The 18,069-nt window shown below is 47.7% G+C and overlaps 1 protein-coding gene across 7 annotated transcripts in view; it reads left to right on the forward strand.

The window, feature by feature from the left end:
* FAM210A (family with sequence similarity 210 member A) overlaps nucleotides 1-18,069 on the forward strand; it is a 462,026-nt gene that overhangs the window by 346,637 nt on the left and 97,320 nt on the right. For all 7 annotated transcript variants that reach the window (XM_069620813.1, XM_069620812.1, XM_069620811.1 and 4 more), the window contains one exon: nucleotides 6,343-6,454. In XM_069620813.1, coding sequence (XP_069476914.1) covers nucleotides 6,343-6,454 — 112 coding nt within the window. The remainder of the gene's footprint in view (nucleotides 1-6,342; nucleotides 6,455-18,069) is intronic.

Here is an 18,069-nt window from a genome sequence, read left to right on the forward strand (position 1 = left end):
GCGTGAAAAATATATGAATCCGATGCTCTATAAATCCAGGAAAGGTGAAGAAGCAGATGGTGGCTGCAAATGGCAAATATAAGGCTGGTAGGAACACTGCTACCACAAAAGAGGAAGGTCGCAGCAGCCAGAGAAAGCTAAAGTCAGGAAGTGAAAAGAGCCTCGGGAAAGGCAGCCAACGGAAGCGCCGCCGTTACTGAAGGAATCTAGGAGGAAAGGGGCGGCGAAAAGTAAATAGACCACAAGTAGAGGTGGAGAAAACAAAGTACCAGGGCGGAGAAGGAAAGAAAAGCAGAGAAACCGCAGAGCAGGTAAATTTGCACAGAGCCCTGGAATGCAAGCACAAGAGAAAGTGTAAGCGTAACTCCGACGCTGCAACGCAGGTGTAGCTGGGAAGGAGAGTGTAATGTACCTCCCAGCTAGCCACGCGTCAGAAAAAAAGAAAAGGCTAGACCCTCACCTTAAATAGAATACGTGATGGAACATTCAATGGCCGCCCCAACGGTATCTTTTCCACAGCCTCCAGGTACCCAGACGCATGACACAAACAGAATGTGACTCACCTGAACCAATGGACACCTGAACCAATAACCTTCAATAATACCAGAGCCTACTTGTCCAGTGGGCAAAATAGATTAAACAACTTGTACTAGACAACAAACAATTTGCCTCGGCCCCACCCTTAAATCATAAACTGGCTCACCTCTTGTTCTCATCTTTTGCTATTGTAAGTATTTTGCTCCCTATTTTTATAAGTTGTGAGGAAATTGATTTTTTAGGGAGTACAAATGTAAGTCCAATACCCAATGGGAGTATTTTATAAGCGAGTAAAAATGTTTCAACTGAAAAATAGAAATGTTTTTGTAATATTTATTTCTTTTCACCTAGTTATTCATGCAAATTAAAAGATACAGGTTTACTTCTTAGGTTGGGGCAGTTACAATAGTAGGTTCTTCCTGTGGGTACTACGTGTACTGCTGGTCCAAGCATATTCATGGAGCTGTCAGGGTGATAGCAGAGGTGCAGGATTCTACATATCATTTTCCTATTTTTTTGTTGGGAGTTTTTGCCAGTTTGTAGGGAATACAAGTGGCCAATACACCCCTTATCTGTAGGGCTGCAGGCACTGTTTTTGGGCATGGCTGCGCCATCTGTAAATTTGTTATTGCAACTCATTTCTGATCGAAATTGACATCCTGGTACTTCAACTAAATAAAATGCAAATTATAGTATCTTGGCTTCTCTGAGAACATGAGTTATTACGACTGAGGAATGATTGAATGGTGTAGCAGTACAAAAGTAAGTGGATTGTTTTTCCACTGGTGCATGCATCATCGGGTGTGCACAATGTACAATACCGGAGAGTTATGTATACTTCTTCATAAATTAGCTGGATGGAGTGTTGAGAGACTTTTGCCACACCTGTTTGGTAGTGCTTGGGGCTCATGGGGATTTCTTCTTATTGTCATATCCTGTTGTAAAGAATAATCTATTCCCTTCCCATAAAATGGTGCATCTTTAGTGGCATCTGAACATTTTTATGTGGCCCTAACTCATTAATCTTAGAATTTATGGCAAAATTAAACATCTGTTTGGTATCCTGGAAGATGGCCTCTTTAGTTGCCATTTCTTCAGCAAGGTGTCACAGAGCTTAAGGCCCACTAAGCCTCTTACAACAATTATAAAGACATGATTGTGCTTAGACCCATCCTTCCTACATTCCACAATTTCATCTGAATCAGGAGGTTGCACCCCACGCTTCTTTCACAACCCTGCGTTGAAAGCACAGAGGACACTTCAATGTAACATGTTTAGTGAGCCCTTTCGTTTTTTATCTTGACAAGACTTCCTTTCACTCTTTGGGCATAATCTGTCATTAATGGAGGGATTTCCAAGCGCAAGCACGGTGGTAAGGCAGCTATGTCCCGCTAGGTCCTTTCTTACATGTGGAGAGCTGTTCACTTCCAAATCATTCACGTCCAGGGGGCTTCCATGTGGCGCAGGCCAAGGCGGCCTCAGTAGCTTTTGTGAGAAACCTGAAGGTGTCTCACCCGCTAGTCCCCGGGGATCTGTCCTCCAGGACAGATCCCCGGGGACTAGCGGGTGAGACACCTTCACGGCCATTGACGCGGCCATTGCTTTTGGATCCTGTTCCTGGGGGTGGACCAGTGTGTGAGGATCACCTGGGTGATGGGCCTTCAGGGAGTGGCATACCGGATGGCGGTATCCCAGGTTTATCCCAGCCTACCTGGTAGGATACTTGGGAACTCAAGCCCCCGGCCCCCTGACAACACAAACACTTTCTCAAGGACAGCTCACTATGAGAGAAAACGTACAAACACCCGAGCCGTATATAGTCCCAAAACTATAGGCATGGTCAGGCAATTACTGACCATCAGACAGACACACCTGACGTCCATTACATTTCCCCACATGGATAAAAGGCAGAGCATGCGAGCACACTGAGCGAGGCAAACCACACCAGGAAGCAGCAGTTCCAAGATGGCAGTTTAACACGAGGCGAAAGACGGCAAAACAGAAGGGCATCGCAAGGAGGAAAGTGCCTTGACCTTTTTTATGAGGAACCGTTACTTTCACAAAACCTCGAGAATAGAAAGCTTTAAGACCAGAAAAGCAGGCTGAAGATTCCTCCATTGGGTGTCAGAGGTACCCAGGGCTCTGCCGTGCCCATAATGAAGGCAGGGAGAATCGCCTGCTGCCGTGGTACTGTCCTTGACTCCTACAACAAAGCAGCGCCAGTGAAATCAACACAGCCGGTGAGTTGGGGAGGCCAATACCAGACAGGTCTGTGTTGTAGGCAAGGTTGCAAGCAGCAACATTGTATAGTGAATGTTTAAGCGCACCGTGTATGAAACGCATGCGATAAACAATGCAAGTAAAATTGGACAACAGGTGAGTGATCTTTGAAACCAAGATACGATACCTTAAAGTGGTCTGGCACCACAGACATGCTCTTTCGAAGGTCGTTCTAAGGTATCGAACTGAGAGGTGGCAAAAGCGAAAAAGTGAAAAAGGATTGTAAATTGAGTGGTCCTGCAAAGGGTCAAGCTAAATCCAGTGCACAATCGAAAGTCTTCGATGTTAATAGGGTACAAAAAGTTGATGACAAAATAGATAAAGTTGGTCCAAGCCCAAATGAGGGAGATCAGCTGAGAGCTTTGGGTTAAAGCAAGTTTGTGTTAAAGTAAGTTAGAATTTGTCCGAGCCTGGCAGAGGGGGATCCGGGGTCAACCGTGAATCAACCGAGAAATTGGATACATGAAAATCCTACAAGCATTGTGTTAAAGGGAATCTGAACCCGGCTGGGGGGGTCCGAGGTGAATAGTGAATCACCAGAGAAATTGAGTGCATATGAAATCCTGAGAGGAAAGAGCTTATTGTTTGTCACATCAGGCCCTCTGAAAGAAGAGACTTTGAAAGGTAAAGACACTTGTGCACGGAAGGCCTTGATGCTAATGTTTGAACTGCAGTCTTGTGCTAGAGAATCCAGAGACTGTGGTAAGCTTGAGTGTGCCACCTTCCTGTGCTGAAAACATCAGAAAGGGAGGCCAAAGGCCTGAATATCCTGACATGTGATTTCTTTGACACGACTTTCTTTTACATAACCTTGTTTCCCACTTTATTTGTAATTAGAGGTAAGGATTGGCAATGGTTTTTTATTTTCTAAGTATAGGTCCCTTTATTTTGGCAAGACACCACTAGGACTCTGTTATTATTATTTGATGGTCGTAGCTTGCCACCATCTTTAGATTTAGGGTTAGAAAGGCGTTTTTCAAACCTTTTTCAAAGTTCAATAAGCACCCTTGAACTGTAGTCACTTGTCTGTCTTACTGTTGCTACCATGCCTTCCTTACACTTTTCAGTGTCCTGTTATATAGCAGGATATTCCTAAGGCTACAACTTGGGATATTTCATCAGCCTTCTGCAAGCATTACTGTTTCGATGTGGACTACAGGACCAATCCCCAATTTAGGCAAACAACCTTGAAAAATATTTTTGCTAAATAAAACATAGTACATAATGGGGATCTTCCGAGAGTGCAGATGGAAAAGATAATGGGCGTAGGAGTAAGAAAAATTTACCGTAGTTACTCTTGTAATGCTATTCTATGGTCTCATTTCCTCCATAGGTATGGCTAGTTTGCACTTTAAAACTTGTCCTTAAGTCATGGGCACATGAAGGACTGATGGGTGAAGCCAAATCTGTTGCCTGGAGAGACATGGCTGAGACTGCTCATGTGCCCAGTGTGAAGGGTCAGAAATGAAAGCCAGATACAAAGTTGTCATTTTTTCGGTTAAAGACTTTCCTTAACACAAATGGGTTGGGGGAAATGCCTCTTTGAGCCTGCTCTAGGAGTAACTTCCCTATCTATAACCAAAAACTACGGGTCTGTCTTTGTCAGGATGTCTGAAATCAAAAGCGGTCCTTGTGTCTAAATGTTCTATCCCGGCCCTCACACTATAAAGAAAATAACGTGATAAGGGAACTGTCTTTTATGTGAGTTTTGGTTAAAAAAAAATAATAATTCATAAATGAAAATAATAGCTCCAACACAAAGTTTCTCCAAGATAAGATAATCTTGGTTCCAGAGGGTGGGTACCTTCACCTGTATTTTTCAAATAGAATGACAATCTCTCTGGTTCTAACAGTTCTTCGGGTCTCTCCTTAGCCAGCAATAATCCTATTAGATACAACACTGTACAACCTTGTGGTTTTCTTACACGTTCCTTCTTTGTTCATTCACACCATCCTTTCTTGGCACTTTCCCTGTAGTTTTAGAGTTTGCCTGGTATCCTCCCCTGCCAGGACTTCTCAAGCGTTCCAACTTCCTGGTATACCTCCTTGCCAGGACTTTTCATATGTTTGCACTTTGCGTGGTTTACTCGCCTGCCAGGACTTCTTGTGTCCTAATTGCAACAGTCTCTCTTTACATTCAATTGGGCATCTTTTCCTTGAGTCGGTATTTCAAATGCTTTCAACGTTCACTCTCGGTTGTTCCCATAACAGCATCGCAAGCGCTCATGTATTAGGGGTTGCACTGGTATTCTGTCCATTCGGTTTACAAACTATCTTCTTAGTGTTTCTGGTTTCATAGGGTCCCCACTTCACTTGGGCTGATTCACCAGTTCTTCATGGTGTCTTGGGCCCCGGTCACGCGGCGCAGCTGTGCCACTTGCCTTCCACTCTGGGTTGCCTTGACGCCTCTCCACCTTCTCCCGCAGCTCCACTCCTGTAATCCTGCCTGCCTGCTCGCCGTCAGCTCTCAGTAAGGGTAACGCTGCTTCCTGCAGCTGCTAAACACCCAGGAATCATCTTGTGGTTCATGGCGTTTGTGGCCCTGCTTGCTCTTGCAATGATTCTTGCCCTCTTTGCGGGCGAGCCCCTTGGCTACACCACTCCATCTCATGCCACTAGCGCACGCCTCCAAGGGAGATGCAACGTCTTCCCCCTGAGCTTCCATTTTGAAATGTCCTGCAGATGTGTGCATTCAAAAAACCGCTAGCACATGCATTGCGCTTGCAACTCTTGTTGCTCTGCATCATTTCCTTCATCCTCCTTGTCCCAGTACTTTGGTGGTTATGGTAATTGAAGTCTATTGATGTTAACTGATGAACAATTGGAGACCCTCTCTCAATTATTCCATATGAAGGATCAGTTCTATATGAATTGGAATTAGAACTGAACGGTTTCTCTATTTGCCCAAAGGGGCAGGAGGAATAGTCACATGCCAGTAGGCCATTAGGGTTTTGGGTATCAGGGGGTCTTTCACATGGGCAAATGGGGGATACCATGTCTCATCCAATAGTCATGTCAACCCCACCAGTAGTTGTCTCTTCCCATGTGATCCTATCTCATATAGCCGCCCCCGGGGTCCGTGTCGAGTATCGGCTGCAGTCCCCTGGCCACATGAGAGTAGGTAACCGCCGGGGGATCCGAGATGACTCAATTGGATTAATCAGACCGGCTTCACCATAAAAATAAAATCAGAGTGTCTGTGGTAGATAAAGGGTGATCTAGTTTTGCCCCTGTTTGATTAGCTAGGCCCAACATTTGGAGAAAGTACAGTAGTCACTAGTGAGTAACTCTTATGTTTCTGTTACGGGGCAGTTGAACAGCCAACCAAATGCCCAAAATATAAATGGGGATTTGAAGCTGAACAACTGTTGTTGGATGTGTTTTTCACCCTTCCAGGTCTCAGTTTGCTTTATATATGAAGGGACCTATTTCAATATTATAAAAAGATTTTATTTTAAACCTCCTTAATGTTTGTATATTGACAGGTATTAACCTAATGATGATATTGTAGCTTTTTTCTTTCAGGGGAGTGAATGTAGTTCCTTTTTTAGAATACATCGGACTTCCAGAGAGTATTGTTGGAATTCTGAAGAATTCTCAGAGTGGAAATGCGTTGACTGCGTATGCCTTATATAAGGTATGGAAATCTAACAACTGTCCTTTTAATATCTCATTGTGAACACCAAAGTAAGCTTTATTAGTGTACTATTGTGTGTTTTGTGTATCTCTAGCAGTAATATGTACTTGTAATGGTTACCGCTCTCCCATAGATTTCAAGTTGTGTAAAGTGGCTCCAGTGCAAACTAGATACTGAAATCTCAAATTGATTACTAGGGCTATGTTGGAACAACTCCAGCCTGACTGCCTCAGTGGCAGTAGGTTCAATGATGCTGGAACATCCGAAGATATCTATATATAGCACTGCCTGTTCCTTGTATATTGCACTGCATTAACAAGCCTCTCCCATTGTTTTAATATATTTATCTAAGGGAATGGAGGGACTGTAGTGGGGTGGTTGAGCATTTTGCATCACCTTCCCCATCAAGATTTCAGGGTGTCTCTTGTAAATGAGTTTAAGCAGCATATGGGGCTATAAATCTACCCCTGAACTCGGTGGCAGCCGGGTCCGCAACATGCCAGACTGAACGTTTCACGAACCACATTGCAAAGGGCTTCAGGGGGCTCAACCATGAACTGGTAGGTGGAGTCTGTCTTGGTCGACACCTTTCAATGTGAGAGCTTGATTTAAAGGCAGTCTACTGTGGGGATGGAGAAAGAATAGAAGAAAGTGGGGAAAAAAAGAAGTGTGGCGCAGGATCAACACAGCACACAAGTCATACATCTAATTAAAAACAAAACTGACGTTTTTCAGGGTGGATTCCCATATGGCTGGATGGGACAGATAAAGATCTGATGGCACAAATACACCAGCGGTAATACAAAAAGAAAAAATATATTGTGTGCCTATTGACCTATGACATATCCAGGCATAGCCAGCACATTCAGCAATGGTACATTATAGAAACGTATGTATTTAATGTATTTGAAAATTACTTTGTGCTTTGTGGTGCTTTGGTTGAATGAACACATTGAGCAAAGGACATCAGTGATGCTTTGGCTGAATGAACACCCTGAGTAATGGCATTGCCACCTACAGGTCAAAATATAGGATTTCAGTATAGGAGACTTCATGACGCACACACGTAGCGTACTTACGTTACAATGTTATCGCATGACTGTTTAAAACAAGGTTCTACTCCGAGTTCTGCTGAAGCATGGACCTGATGTGCATACACAGCAGAAAAGGTAGGGGATCCACTGGATGAAGTAGATAGATTGTGGTCTAAATCATTGGTAAAAGAGGTGAACCGCTATAGTCGCCAACATGTGAATGGTCACTCCATAGGTTATTTACTCACCTATCTGACTCATATTACTGAACAAGAGAAAACATAGGACACGTTGATTTAAGTAACCTTTGAAATATCATGGTGCCGTAAAGAATAACCAAGTATCTTGTAACCCAAGAGGATAACTCCCTCCTCTTGGTGTGTTCAGTTCTCTGGGAAATGACTCCCTTACCCAGGTTTCTCTTCATATTCAAGATCCCGTCCTTTTTGAGATTCTCTTTTCACTGTATTACGATTTGTGTCCCAGACTCTCAGGTCACCTGGAATACTCCCCTGGCAGGCTCCTTTCCACCTTTACAACAATTCAAACTCCCAAGGGCATGGATCTTCCTTGGGATTCCCCTCTTACTGTAACTCTTTACACACACTTAGCTTTCTTTGCCTGGTATACTCTCCTGCCCAGACTTGTATGCAGTTACTTTCCCTTTTATCTATGAAATATTTGCACAATGTTGACTTATCGAGCGTGGTTTGATAAAGTTTGTATCAATATTTGCTTCTTCTCTCACACATTGGGTTTCTGCCCCTTTTCCAAGACCATTAGTTTTTACTTTGCTTTCCCTCCTGCGGTAGGGGTTCACTGACCCGTTCGTAGCATGGTTCATAGATATGCTAGTCTCGTCACAGGCTTCACTTTGCATCTCTTGCATTACTTTTATGAAACGAAACACACTTTCAGGCAACCCGGTAACTCGTCCGTCTTCTCAGTACTTACTGGGTACTTTGTGACCCTTGCGTTTCTCCGCTTCCATTTCTTTGTATTTGCTGGCTCGGCAAATGTATCGTATCACAATATCAATGGTTCTTTGGGAGAAAAAGATCCATTTTGTGCATATCGGTCACATAATTAACAAACAGCAGTTTAAGACAACAATGTGCTAGCTGTCCTTAGAAGAACATATTGTCCCTGACATGAGTGCTCTGCCCTAGGTAGAGGATGGTGCACTGCCTATCTAACGGGGATAGCCAAGAAGAACTGTCCCTCAACGATACCAATTGTTAGAAAATACAAATGCAATAAAAACAATTACAGGCTAGCAAAGAAACACATCCAATTGACTGTTTATCATCGGCAGAACTGGTTATTCGATTCTGTCGAAGCAGCTCTACATGCTGGCACAACAGCTTGTAACCTGGGGATTTCTATTTGTAATTTTATTCACTCTAAGGCTTATGGTTTGCCAAATACGATTGGTGTATTCAACACGTCAATATATTAAGAAAGCTCATATATATGGGATATTATAAAAGGCTCACTGGGTGTGAGTATTGGCTATAGTTTGTTTCTTGTATCCCTTTTGATGTTAGGGATATCATAAAGGTCACGAGAGCGCTCATGACCTAAAAAGGTCGACTGGTTTCAATGGCGTGTTTGATTAAGCCATCTTCTTCAGGACCATGATTATAATCGGTAATGATTCTGATTCCAGCGTGCCTCCATGTCAGACACTATGGGTGAGCACGTCCGTCCCCTGCAGGGAGACAAAAACAAATGGGAGGCTGGGTATTGTAAGCCAAATTGTTGTCAATTTGTCAAACATTGTGAAACATTGTCAAACAATTTGTCAAACATAGTTAGTCAAATTGTAGTTTTCATCTCTATCTGGACTGGCATAGGTATTCCTGGCCACCTGACTATGTGGTGGTGCGTATACTCTGGTACCCCTTGAGGGCAAAGGGGTGAAAGGGAAAAAGGGGAGGGTTAGGGTGATTTACAGAGCATGGGCACAATCTGGGAGCATTATTACAGATTACTGCTGCCATTTGCAGTGTGGACATTTCACACACTGTTAACTGGTGGTCTAAGTGATATTAGTTTTGTGTGGGATTAACCAGCCACAATCTGTTATGCGGAAGCATGATGGAACTCCCATCTGTGACACAGTAACAATCAGTGTAAGTTCAGGGGCAGCGTAGAAGTCAGTCGATGCACTTCGTGGTTGGAATTGGGCCATGTTGCTGAAACAGAGGTACAGAGTGGTGACTGCTGCAAGGCGGCCGGATTGGTCTGTGTTGCTGAGACAGAGAAACAGAGTTCAGATTTTTACTGCACGTTCAAGTGTTGAGAGTCCTGGTGTATAGCTCTCAAGCTTTTACTGCGTTTTTTCACTTTTTGGAAGAGTATTACTCTATTTTTCGGTCAATCGTGTCTTGTGCTCCATCGATCTACCTTCCGATTAACAGCGACCCGTTTTTTGGATTCTTCAGCGCCCCTCAAGGGTGGATTTCATTGAGTTTCTTTGTGGAGGCTTCCAGAAGATTCTCAGGCCTACGCCGCATGGTCCATGTCGGAGGAGAAGGATTCAACTCCCCTGTTCAAGATTTGCTCCAGCTGTGGCTCGCTGAATGTCTTTTCGGATGACTAGCATTCCGAGTGTCTTTACTGCCTGTACGTGTCGCACAAGGAGGAAGATTGTGCGTTTTGCCAGGAGATGGTTCCTTGAACGATAAAAGATCGAAACAGGCGGCTGAACGAGTGGCTACAGGCCAAGACCCCTGCTCTGGGTGGGTCCCAGCAGCATGCCTCTCCCAGCACCATGAAGGCTGAGTGGGCTTCTAAGACCTTTGAGGGCGCCCATCCCATGGGGGTCCAACAGAAGGCTAAGCACTGCATGTCCACTGCCACCGGGAGTGTCGTTGCAACGGGCTCCTCAGCGGCCGGGGTATGTTCAACATCTCCAGCCTCCGTCACCAGTCAACATTCAGGATCTTGGGCCAAAAGGAAGTCTGATCATCCGGGCAAACTCAAGGAGAAGCCCAAGTCAGTCCTACCGGAGAAGACCAAGAGGGTTCGGGGCGCAGACCCTCCCCTTAAGGAGAAGGACAAGCAGAACAAGGTTCCAGCCCTGACCGTGAAGGCCCAGGTGCATGCAGTGAAGGCCCAGCCTTCCATCGAGGGGGTGGCGGCGTCTCTGGTGAGGGCCGCCGAGGCGGCTCCACAGGGCGCAACCCTGAAGACGAGGGTGTCCCTTCCTCCCAGGAGGGAGTCTGCGTTCCGGCCCATAGAGAAGACCCCGGAGAAGAAGATGGCTGTCATCTCTTCGAGACCTTCCCCTCTGGAAGCAGAGAAGGGGGGAGGTGCAGTGGCCCTCCAAGGTATGGATATCTCCTCTGAGGAGGAGCTCACTGGCCTGCAAACCATCCAGGAGGAGGAAAACTTGGGGAGCAGGCCCTACGATGAGCGTGCTGACGAAGGTGACAACATCGAGGAAACAGTCGAGGAAGAACATCATCAAGGTGACAAGGGCTTGGGCTCCCAGCCGGTACCCCAGCGGCCTATTCCGTCTATACCTCAGCTGCCACCCCCACCACAGCTACCTCCTAGAGACCTCTCGGTGGACATTATCTCGACACTGCATATGCTGGTCTCCGAGATTCAGACAAGGATGCCTATCGCACCGGCAGCCCCATCAGTGGCGCCAGCGACGGCCAATCCAGTGGCACCGGGGAGCCTCCGGCCAAGAAGAACAGAGTACACCCTCCACCTCCTTGCCACCCTTCACCCCTGTTGTCCCCCTCTGCCCCTCTGAGGGATGAGATAGATCCGGACACTGCGACGATGGATGCCGACGACGGCGGGTTGGGGGATCTCCCATCTCCGCCTACCAGATCTTCCCCGCTGGACGAGAGAGGCTTGTTCCACTCGATGATCTCCAGAGCATCAGAACTTTTCCAGCTCGCTCCAGAGGAGGACGGCTTCTTATATCAGCGCTGCGAGTCAAAGAGAAAGACATCCTCTCATTCCCACTCCTGGATGACATTTGGGATGAAGGTTTGTCTCTCATGTAGAACCCTTCTACGGCCCCGATGAAGAGGGATCGCCTTGAGAAGAAGTACAGGGTGCCGGACTCCATGCCCAAGTGATTGCAGGTCCAACCTTCTCCGGACTCTGTGGTGTCCGCGGTGGCCAAGAAGTCGTCCTTGGGTGCTTCTTCCTCGGAAGCAGTCACCCCACCAGACATCGAGGGCAAGAAGTTAGATGCCATGGGATAACGGGTCATCTATTCTGCAGCGACTACCATCAAGGCGGCCAACGCCCTCACCATCGTTGCACGCTTAGACCGGGAGTTGTGGTTCTAGATCGCTCCCATACTGGACTTCCTTCCTGATGACAAGAGGTCAGAAGCGCTGGAAATTCTGCAGGAAGGTGAAGTGGCGTCGGACCATGCCATCACAATGGCCACCGACATTGCCAACGCGGGATTCTACCAAATGGGCAACAACGTTTGCCTTGGTCATCGTGGCTGGCTCAAGGCCACCAACATTCGTCTGGACGTTCAGTTGAAGGTGTTGGACATGCCTTTCGACTGGGACAATTTGTTCGGGAAGGCTGTGGATGAGTCTCTGCAGGCCATAAAGACAGACATGGAGACAGCGCTGGCCTTGGGCACTATTCAACAACGCAGGCTGTCCTTTCGATCCTCAGGCAGCAAGTCCCAAGGTTCTTCCAAGGGTTTCGGCAGGGGCTCTTCTTCTTACCGCCAACCCTCCCGCTCTTCGGCCCAGGAAACCAACAGGGGCCACTCCAAGGCCTTTGGAGGAGGATGTTGTTGTCACCAGGGTCCCCAAGGCGACCCTTTGATCTCCAAGCAGGATTGAATCGGCCGTGGCGTCGGGCCCCCACCTGTGCACCCCGATGGGTACACGTGTGGCAGACCATCTCCACGGACGCTCTCACGCACTGACATACCCTGGAGTTTCAACTGAAGTGTCCCTGAATACCACCGGTGGGCCGGCAAGAAAACCACGTCCCTCAGCTGCTGCTGGAGGTGCGGGCTATGTTAAGGAAAAGTGTGATACAGCTTGTCCCGAAGAGAATCCGGGGCTCTCAGTGTACTCCAGGTACTTCCTCGTGAAAAAGACCAGTGGCTGGAGGCCCATCCTCGACCTTTGTCGACTAAACAAATACATCAAGTCCCAAAAATGATGGATGGTCACTCTTCAGCACGTGCTCGGACAGCTAGAAGAGGGGGACTTCCTGTCATCGCTGGACTTGGAGGATGCATACCTCCACATCCCCATTCACAAGGGGCACCGCAAGTTTCTGCGCTTCATGATTCAAGGGTAGCACTACCAATTCAAGGCCCTTCCCTTCGAATTGAAGTCAGCGCTGGTGGCGGCGCAGCTGCGACTGCGGAGATCCACGTCTACCCTTACTTGGACGACTGGCTCATCCGGGCCAGTTCGAAGGACATCGCCATCGAACACAGTGAGGACCGTCCGCCTACTGACGGAGCTTGGGTTCTCGATGAACTATGCAAAGTCCTGCTTGACTCCATCGCAGGACGTGCTGTTGGGATTCCGGCTCAACACAGTGTTGTGCCTGCCGTCTGTCGGAGGAGAGGATAGCCATTTTGGGCTAGTGTAGTGTAGTGCTGTTGGCACTACAGGTCACCACGTTGAGGACCATCAAGTCTCTGCTCTGCATGATGTCATGCATCTACCTCATCAGACTTTGCAGGCTACGGATGCATCCTCTACAAGAGTTCCTCGATGACCGTTGGATACAAGTGTTGGGAACCTTCCAGGAAAAGATCACGCTCGACGAGAGCTTCCGTCGAGCGATAAGGGGGTGGGGTGTGCGCTCTCATCTGTCCGGAGGCGTGGGATTTCCAGACCCCACCGCACCAGGAGACGGCCACGACGGACGCCTCACTGTAAGGATGGGGAGCTCACACCGGAAGTCTTCACGCAAGAGGCCTGTGGCTACCGGAGGAGAAAACGTTGCACATTAGCATGTTGGCACTCCGGGCAGTGTTTTGGGCCCTCAAGTCTTGCCTTCCGTCCCTCATGCGCAAGGTGGTGCAGGTCTTCACGGACAATACCACCACAATGTTTTACATCAGGAAGCAGGGGGGCACCAGATCTCCGGCACTCCATAGAAGCGCAGGACCTATGGTACTGGGCTGTCACCCAGGGGATGTTCCTCATCCCGTTTCATCTGGCAGGAATGAAGAACACAGTTGCCGATTCTCTCAGCAGGGTGCTGCGCTCTTGCCACGAGTGGGAGCTTCGGGAGGACCAAGTGAATCACCTGTTCTGCCGATGAGGCAATCCCCAGGTCATTCTATTTGCAACAGCGACGAACACCAAATGCTGAAGGTTCACCAGCAGGTTTCCCCAGCTGGGGAGCATGGGGGACACATTCTCATTCCCCTGGGACGGTCTGTTTCTGTATGCGTTCCCTCCGCTTCTGCTGCTTCTTCGTCTAGTCAATCAACTCACAGTCCCTGTGCAGGATGATCCTCGTTGCACCAGCGTGGCCGATGCAGATCTGGTACCCGGACCTTCTCGACATGTCAGCGTCCCCTTCAGTCAAGCTTCCGGTGGTCGCAGATCTTCTCGCCAGGGAAGGAGGTGCAATTCTGCACCACGACCCCAGGATCGCTGAACCTGAAGCCCTGGCTCCTGCAGGATTAGAGTTTGGGGATTACAATCTCCCAGGGGACTGCAAGGAGGTACTTGCCAAGGCCAGATCATCGTCTACTCTAAAATGCTACGGACATAAATGGAAGAGGTTCGCCATTTGGTGCCGGGCACAGAAGATCGACCCACTACGAGTCATAGCTCCGCAGGTGCAACCGTATTGGCTGCCGTTGTCCAAAGCAGGACTGGCCCATGCCTACATCAAAGTTAATCCGGCAGAGATCTCCCGCTACACCAGATGTCCGGGATGGTCGTCGTTATGGTCACACCGTCTGGTTAAGGAGTTTGTCAAAGGACTGTTGCATTCGTTCCCGCCAGTGAAGGCTCCAGCCCCGGCGTGGGAACTCAATGTGGTACTGACTAGGCTCATGGGGCCTCCATTTGAACCTATGCAGACAGTTCCATTGAAATTCTTGTCGTGGAAGACTGCGTTTCTCGTGGCCATCACCTCTGCGCGATGAGTGGGTGAAATTCAGGCCCTGTCCTCTAAGCCACCTTATTTGACTTTTCACGACACAAGGGTGGTGCTGAAGACGCACCCCTCCTTCATGCCCAAGGTGCCATCAGACTTTCAAATAAACGAGCCCTTGGTTTGACCTGTGTTTTTTCCAACGCCTTCGTCGCCAGCTGAAAGGACTTTGCACTCGCTGGATGTGGTTAGAGCACTAAAGTTCTTTGTGGACCGCACAAAGAGTTTCCAAAAAACTTTGCAATTTTTTGTGAACTTTGGCTCTGAGAACCAAGGGAAGGCCCTCTCCAAAGCTTCCATTTCCAGGTGGCTCTCCGGCTGCATCACCCATTGTCACCGGTTGGCTAACCGACCGTTGCCCGGCCGTCTGAGAGCCCATTTGACCAGAGCGATCACTGGTACTACCGTGTTCCTGTGTGGTATGCCCCTGCTGGACATCTGCAGGGCTGCTACGTGGAGGTCGACGCACACCTTCACGAGATTCTACTGCGTTGACAGGGATTCCAGGGAGGAGTCCAGAGTCGGCCAAGCAGTGCTGTGCAACCTGTTCGCTTGAAGGTGAGCCTGGTGATGAGGTAAGAGAGGCTTATGTTGAGCCTTGCCACTTCCCGTGGTTGTGCATGTGTGTAGTACTAGGTATTCTTTATTCATGAGTATGTGAATCCATGCCAGACGCCATGCTGGAAAAGGAACACGTTGCTTACCTGTAACTGTTGTTCTCCAGCATGGGTCTGGCATGGATTCACATGCAAACCCTCCCGCCTACCCTTCTGCGGCTATTCTCTTGGTCCTTCTGCCACTTTACGTGCTACCAAATCTGAGGATGGCTGCCAGAGGTGGGGCTTGGGTAGAGGGTAGTCATTGGCTGGGGGCAGTATGACCCAGAGCTCAGTGATTGGTTGTTAGGAGAAAGACAGTTCAGAAATGAAACTGATTTTTTTTTTTACCGAGGATGTCCAGCCTGACGACTGGGAATATTCATGAGCATGTAAATCCATGCCATGCTGGAGAACAACAGTTACAGGTAAGTAACTTGTTCCGTACGGTATGAGGCATCTAACTTCTTTAACCTTGGTCCTGAGCCAAGGATCAGCAGCTCTGTCTTGTTGTTGTTGTTCACTGACCATGGATTTGTAATCATCCATGATTGGATTGAGGCAAAGATTTCATTTTTCATCTGGGTATCCTTGGTGTAGTCTCCTGAGAGTTCCATCAAGACCTGGGTGTCGTCGGCATGTTCTGGGATTCTCAAAGTGAGGTAGATTTAGCTCTAAAGTTAAAATCTTACCTAACCTCTTAGATTCTGGACTTGTTTTCAACTCGCTGAAAGTCCACTTCGCGGCCCTCTCTGCGTGCACCACATCTCGGAGCAAGGTATCCTGGTGGATAGTTCTAGTAATTAAAGCATTTATGGAAGGGGTAAAAAGACTTCAGCTTCCTGTTTCTAACCCAACTCCCGGATGGAACTTGAATGTCGTCCTTACAAGACTAATGGGTCCTCCTTTTGAGCCAATGCACAACGCTAGTCTTGAGGCTCTGACCCATAAGACTGCCTTCTTAATTACCTCTATCAGGACAGTTTGTGAACTGCAGGCTCTTTGAGTTCAAGACCCATTTGTTACCATTTATAAAGACAAAGTGTTACTGCGCACACTCCCTCGCTTTGCATCTAAATTCATTTCAAAGTTTCATGTGAACCAATCCATCGAACTTCCAACTTTCTTTCAGAATCCCACTAACTCAGCTAAAAGAAGTCTGCATATTCGAATGGATTGTGTCCTCTCACGTATTCCTCATTTTATGATAATTCGTTATCTCCAGCTTCGCTGCTTCGGAAAAAAAAATTCTCAGCAGAGGGCGCTGTGCTCGAGGTTGTGGCGTCGATTGTCCCTCGACGGTCTCCGTACCGTGTCGACGTCACTGATTGTATAAGTAGCTCAAGCCGCGCCCGTTGCTCCAGTTCCGATCGCTTTGCTATCGTGAACGGCGCGCTCCGAGATTTTCTTCGTGAAAATGTCATCTTCTTCGACTCCTTCGACACCCAAGACTGGGTTCAAGAAGTGTATCGATTGTGGATCGAAAATGTCGATCACGGATCCTCACCGAGTTTGTCTCTGGTGTCTTGGTTCTAGTCACCGAACCGACGACTCTGGTTCCTGCCAGTCCATGACCGAGAAGGACCTTTGTGAGAGGAGAGGTAAACTGTCGGTGGGGAGGGAAGCCTCTAAGAAGGCTGTGTCCAAAAAGCATAAGAAAGCGACCGATTCGAAAGAATCTGATCGACATAGGCACTCCAAGAGATCTCAATCTAGGAGTAGATCGAGACACTCTTCTTCCTCGTCAAAAAAACTGAAGAGGAGACATAGATCTCCCTCATCGTCATCATCTTCTGAGTCGACCGAAGAAATTCGATGTCCGACGAAATCGGATTCCCCCAGAAAATGGGAGGACTTCCGTAAAAGATGATGGAGGTTTTCGAGAATGCGGCCCGACCCCCTCGAAAGAACCTCGGAAGAGCCATTCCTCTAAGGTCGCTCCATTGGACGACAAAGAGAAGTCGAGAACTACCTTGGTAAAAGCCAGTAGTATCGAAGATACTAAAGTCGACGCCTACTCGTCGAAGGCTCCTCGTGAGTCGAGCACATCTCCAGTGCCTCATAAAAAGCTCAAGTCATCGAAGGCTTCGACGGCTTCATCGACGCCATCGGCGTCGACTGCTTCAGCATCGAAGCCAAGGGCGTCTTCGACACCTGTATCGAAGTCTTATTCGAAGTTCCCGTCGACAACCTCGAAGGATTTTTCTATTCCTTCGAAGGAAATTGTTATGTCCAAAAATTTATGAGGAATCTGGCTCGGAGGAAGACGAAGTCACTCCCTTTGGAGTTTCATATGGCACAAGACAAGTTCCTGAGGAACTCATTGATCAAGAATCTAGAATGAGAGACCTGAGTGATACTCTACACTCTGCTAGTGGAATTGACACCTCCCCAGAGTTAGAATTTGCCAAACCTGACCCTGCAGAACATGCAGACTCAGGGTACAGAGGTTTTATGAACAGGGTAGTAGAATACATGGCTTGGGGTAACACTTCACCCGTGTTTGAACAGGACGACATGACAGATATAATTGTCAAAGGTCCCCAAAAAGACCCAGTTCTCCCCTTTCATAGGGCTCTTCAGAGAACAGTAGAAACAAATTGGGAAAATCCTGATAGCATTGCTGCTACAAATAGTCATTTCCCAAAGAAATACAGACCAGCTGGTACAGATCCTGAATATTTAAACAGGCATCCGACTCCAGAAAGTCTGGTTATTCAGGCTGCATCCATAGCAAACCAAACTGCATATCCCACTATCCCTCCGGATAGAGAGGACAAGAAAGTTGATGCCTGGGCCCGTAAAGTTTTCACTTCAGGTAGCATGGCCCTGAAATCCACAAAAGTCACCT

This window comes from Ambystoma mexicanum, chromosome 5q (genome assembly GCF_040938575.1).
Source record: "Ambystoma mexicanum isolate Mex_15411 chromosome 5q, UKY_AmexF1_1, whole genome shotgun sequence".
Classification (NCBI taxonomy): domain Eukaryota; kingdom Metazoa; phylum Chordata; class Amphibia; order Caudata; family Ambystomatidae; genus Ambystoma; species Ambystoma mexicanum.